Here is a 5533-nt window from a genome sequence, read left to right on the forward strand (position 1 = left end):
ATTTTATAATTTATATTTTATAAGCGTTTCATTGCTTTTTATTTAAAGAGACTAATAATTATCATTAAAAACAACAAAGTCTAAAGGTATTTATGTATTTTAGTTTTAATTTTTTCATTATTAATTAAATAAATGTAACTAGGTTATAAGCAACTTTGCTTTTAAATTGTCATAGAAAAGAGATTAGAAATAACAATGAATAGCAAGAATAACATTTTTAATTGTGATAGTCATAATTGATTGTTTTTGAAGAATTTAAAGATAAAAAGAATAACATTTTTTATAAAAATTTATGTTATTAAGAAAAGAAAATCATACAAAATCTAAAAAAAAACATAAAAAAAAGACTAAAGTAAGAAAGTGATAATTAATGCAAACAGTGATAAGAACAACAAATACCTTTGAAGGAGATTTGAGTAATGAACAGACAGAATATAATATTGATGCAATTATAAAAGGAAAAGATCAAGAAACATTCTTCAAAAATACAGTAAGTAAGATGATTAAAAGAGTTATTGAAGGGACTGATCTTTATGTTATGTGTTATGGAGGAAAACAGTCTGGAAAAACATTTAGCTTAGAAGGGTGTTTTAATAACATTGATTTTACTAATGCGGGATTGATTCCACGATCAATTAATGCACTTATTGAAGAATTAAAAACAAAAGGAAAGTATACAATTCGAGTGAGTTATGTTCAAGTTGAAGATAAAAAGATTAATGATTTATTATGTGAAGGTGAGAGTGATGTTTTATTGAAAGAGCCAACAAAAAAATTTAAAAATCAACTTGGAGGAGTTATGTTTCTTTGTGCAACAGAATTAACAGTTACAGAAAGTACTACATCACAAGTTTTTTCTAAATTAAATGTTCTTAGAAAAGAGAGAACAAAGAATGAAATAGAAAAACTTGAAAACGTTTGTAGAGTATTCTCGGCTTCAATAATTTCATCAGAAGAAGAAAAAAGAGGACAAAAAGAATATATTGATTGTGGAAGAATTACATTTATTGATCTTCCATGTTGTTGGGAACAAAGCAATCATAAAGGGAGTTTACTTAATGGATTAAATTGTTATGTAGAATCAAATAGAGAACAAAGAATGAGATTATCTACAAAGAATAATGATATTACTCGTATTTTACAAGAAGTATTAGGTGGACAAGGATTTTTAATAGCCATTGGATGTATTTCATCAATAAATCAACAAGAAACTATTCAAACATTAAGGTTTTTAAATAAATTAAAAACTATTAAGAATGTTCCAATATATTCAAGACATATATTAAAATCAGTTTATGATAATTATTTGGATGAAGAAATAAAACAATTAAATTATCAATACTCTGATCTTCTTAGAAAAAATGTTATTTCTAAAGAGGCATTAGAAGCAAAAAAACTTCAACAAGACATTCAAAATCAAAGATACACCAATGTTCAAATTGGTAGTTTAATTCAAAGAGTTAGAAAAGAGTCAGAACCAGAATATAATAAAATTAATCAAAAGATTTTAATAGCAAATGAATATATTACAAAAAAGAAAAGAACTGAGTTAGAACTTAGGGATAAAATTACAGATATGATTGATTTAGCTAAAAAAATTGAAGAACATAATAAACAATTAGAAGATATGATTCAAAAACAAGTTGAAGAAGCACAAAGACAAAAAGAATATATTGAAAAAAGTATTAATGAATGTAGAATAGATGTTGATGAATTTAAAAAAAAATATAATGAAGGAGAAGAAAAAATCATTGAATTAATGAAAGAAATAAATAATCATTTAGAAGGAGAAGAATGTAGAAAAATAGAACTTCCAAAATATTCATCAATGAATGAAATTAATGAGATGTTAAATAAAGTAATTGTTTCATTTAAATATGATGGAAAAAAAACAATAAAAATAATAGAAGATGTATTAGAAGAAAGTCAACAAGAGATGAATGATTTTGAACTTCTTATAAATCAAATGATTAATAGATTAGAACAAGGAAAAAGTAGATGGAGTCCAGTTGAAGATAAAATTATTGAACAATTTCAATTACTTATTCAATTCATTCAACAACAAAAAAAAGAAATGGAAGAAGAAATAAAAGAAAAAGAAAAAATAAAAGAAAAAGAAATTTATCAAATTCAAAGAAATAAAGAAGAAATTAAAAAAGAAATAAAAGAGTTAATACCAGAAATGAATAAAGAACTAGAATCAATTATTCAAAAATATCAACTAATTATTAGTAATTCTATTAAAGAAAAAAATAATGAATATTTTCCTATTGGAAATGAAATTAAAATGGAAGAATGTATGGAAATATTTGAACAAAAAATTCAAAATAAAATAGAAGAAGTAAAAAAAGAATTAGAAATTGAAATTCTAAAAGATAATGGAAATGAAGAAAAAATAATGAAAAAAATGAAAGATTCAATAGAAGAAGAAAAACAAAAAAATAGATTTGAACAAGAAGTCTTTAAAGAAAGTATTGAAAAAACTAAAATTGCTATTCAAAAGATTTTTGATGAAAGTGGAGTGATTGATTTTATTAAAGAACAATGTAATTTATTAAATGAAGATGATAAAAAATTAAAACAAAAACATCTTCCATTAAAAAAGTTATTTCAACAAAGTTATAAATCATTAAATGAATTATTTAATGAAATTAATACAACTTTAAATGAATTTATTGAAAAAGTTAATCATATTACTATTGACTATGAATCTGAAATTGTTATTGAAAGAATTCAAAGTCCACCTATTCCTTCAATATTAATGCAAAATTCTGAATATCCAACAGTATTAGATGATATAGATTCTTCTAAATTAATACTTAAAAAAAATTAAATGATTTGAATGTTTATTTAAACTTTTTTTTTCTTTCTTTTAAAAGAATTTTATTATTAAATTTAATGAATTTATTTAGTTCGTTTATTATGAATTTATCTTTATTAGAATCATTAAAACAATGGACTAATTGTACTCAATTTCAAATTATTTATGACACTCGTGTAGAGGAATTTACTATTCAACAAATTCAAAGAATATTGTATGGAAAAGATAATATTGTTCTGTTAATCCAAACTGTTGAAAATGATTTATTTGGTACTTATCATTCTCAAATACCAACTAAAAGAATTGTTCAACAACCACAGCAATTCTCAAATTGGATTGGAAAATCTGATGAAAATATTTTCCTTTTTAGTTTAAATAATCATAATTCTCCTAATAATCCATTAAAATTTCTTTCAAAAGCATTAACTGAAACTTGCTTATGTTTAAATACAAATGAGTCTCATTTTGAAATAGTTCTTTGGATTAGTTATTGCATTAATTTGCTTAAACCTTTAAATTCTTCAAAAAGTTTTGTCTTTCATTCAATCAAGGATTATTTCTATGTTAATTCCCCTGATGATTTATTAGGCAAACCAAATTTTATGTCTACTTTTATTCCAAAACGTTTTCTCATACTTCAAGGAAATTAATTTAATGTTCTCTTTCATTAGTTTTATCTTCTACTCTAAATTCATTGTCATCATCAAAATCATCATCAAAGTCATCACCAAAGTCATCGTAAAATTCATACTCTTCATTTACCTTTTCTTCTAAAATAAAGTCATTATCATCAATAGCAAAAACTAAACTTATAATATAAATAATATAATATATTAACATCTCTCCTTTCTTTATATTTTTTTAGTCTTTCTTTATTCAGTTTTTTTTTCCATATGTTATTTATAACAAATAATAACAGTATTGGATAGACATTATATTTCCTCAATATCAGTAACTTAAGAATAGAAATAGAAATCGATGATTCTTGTTGCAAAAACAGAACATAGAAAAGAACGTTAATCGATTAAAATACTCGGTAATGAGATTTTTATCAAATTATAATTTGAACCTTTTCCTCGTGAAATAGTTGATTACTCCTTTTTTGTAGAAAAGGGAAGATCTAAACTTAAAAAAAACAAGGGGCTGTTTATTCTTGATGGGATTTTTTATTATTACAATCTTTATTATGTACTTGATTAATGTACCTCTAACTTATACCTTATCTTTGTTCTTTAGAAGAAACCCACTCTACACACTCTTATCTATATTCTTTCCATTTTTAACTGAGCTTTTATTATTTATTCTTAATAAACCAAACCTTGGGGAAGGTAAAGAATTTATGGATTTGGTTGATGTGTGTTGGTACAGATTAACAACACCAGACAATCCAATGGTGATTACTGCAAGTATTGGTGGGAAAGGACAAATTGATTGGAAAAATGCTAGGCAGTTACTTTTTCTAGAATTTACTAAACACAAAAGATTCTGTCAAAGAATTAGCAAGTTGAATGGTTATTATATTCTAGAGTCTGTTCAAATGAATATTGATAACCATATTATCATTGATACTACAGCATTTAAATCGTATGAGCAATATATAAACATACTAGAAAAATATAAATCAGCTCCATTAGACACTGATAAACCTCAATGGAAAATATACTTGTATACTAATGTAATGAATGAATGGAGAATTCTAGCAAGAGTTTCTCATTGTTATTGTGATGGAATGGCTGCAATGAGATTATTGAAAGAGTCTACACAGCATATATCTTCAATTATTTTTAATGAAGAGCCAAATTATCATTTTTTGGATATAAATAAACAAATACCTAAATTATCAAGTCTGGCAACTAAACAACAACCAGCAACAATTATTAAAAGACTCTGTAGAATTTTAATAATCCCTTATTACATGGTTAAATCCTTTTTTGTCAGAGGAGATTTTACCAAAGAACTAAGGAAACCATTGAGTGGAAAGCAATTAGTTTTTTGGAAGAAACTTGATTCAATTGAAAATATTAAATCAATTGCAAGGTGTTATGATGGTACATTAAACTCATTATTATTCTCTTGTTTGAACATTAGCTATTCAAACATATTAAAAAGAAAAGGGAGTTCAAGCAAACAATTACAATTCTATATTGCAACTAATCTAAGACCTTTTGAACCTCAAATCAAACTAGGTAATAATATTGGACTGTTATTAATGAAATTACCATTACAAGAAACAGACTTAAACTCCCTTGTCAAGTATATGAAAAAACAATTAGACAACGCAAAGGAAAGTATGGAGGCTTATTCTTATTATCTTCTTCAATGTCTTGTTGGACTACTTCCTGATTGGATGGAATCAATTGGTATTAAAATTGTATCACAAAAAGCTACATTAAATGTAACTACATTACCTGGACCACAAGACAAAGTGAATTTTTTCGGTTCTGAAGTTGATGATTTTATTGGGTTTGTCCCCCACTTAGGGACAACAGGTAATGGTATTAGTTTTATTGGAAGTGGTGGTGATCTTTTTGTTAGTTTTGCTGTTGATAGTAATTTAGATATAGATCCAAAAAAACTTTATGAGAATTTTGAATCTGCATATCATCAATTCTCTTCAACCAAAGAATATAACAAATTGTTGTGTTATCATTAATTTGTTATTCATTTTAATATTATTGTTTGTCAATAAAAAAAGAAAAAGAATAAAAAAAA

The 5533-nt window shown here is 24.6% G+C and overlaps 4 protein-coding genes across 4 annotated transcripts; 3 read left to right on the forward strand and 1 right to left on the reverse strand.

The window, feature by feature from the left end:
- Positions 1–370: 370 nt before the first annotated feature.
- Positions 371–2833, forward strand: ENU1_025650 (kinesin, putative; the record flags this gene model as incomplete). The annotated part of the gene is made up of 1 exon (XM_008857139.1): positions 371–2833. The coding sequence occupies one exon, from the start codon at positions 371–373 to the stop codon at positions 2831–2833; it is 2463 nt and encodes an 820-aa protein (XP_008855361.1).
- Positions 2834–2898: 65 nt separating this feature from the next.
- ENU1_025660 (hypothetical protein) lies at positions 2899–3471 on the forward strand (the record flags this gene model as incomplete). The annotated part of the gene is made up of 1 exon (XM_008857140.1): positions 2899–3471. One exon carries the CDS (start codon positions 2899–2901, stop codon positions 3469–3471), a length of 573 nt encoding a protein of 190 aa, XP_008855362.1.
- A 1-nt stretch (position 3472) lies between these two features.
- Positions 3473–3661, reverse strand: ENU1_025670 (hypothetical protein; the record flags this gene model as incomplete). The annotated part of the gene is made up of 1 exon (XM_008857141.1): positions 3473–3661. One exon carries the CDS (start codon positions 3659–3661, stop codon positions 3473–3475), a length of 189 nt encoding a protein of 62 aa, XP_008855363.1.
- Positions 3662–4160: 499 nt separating this feature from the next.
- Positions 4161–5474, forward strand: ENU1_025680 (hypothetical protein; the record flags this gene model as incomplete). The annotated part of the gene is made up of 1 exon (XM_008857142.1): positions 4161–5474. One exon carries the CDS (start codon positions 4161–4163, stop codon positions 5472–5474), a length of 1314 nt encoding a protein of 437 aa, XP_008855364.1.
- Between the last annotated feature and the right edge of the window lie 59 nt (positions 5475–5533).

This window comes from Entamoeba nuttalli (genome assembly GCF_000257125.1).
Source record: "Entamoeba nuttalli P19 unplaced genomic scaffold asmbl_2451, whole genome shotgun sequence".
NCBI classification, from domain to species: domain Eukaryota; phylum Evosea; order Mastigamoebida; family Endamoebidae; genus Entamoeba; species Entamoeba nuttalli.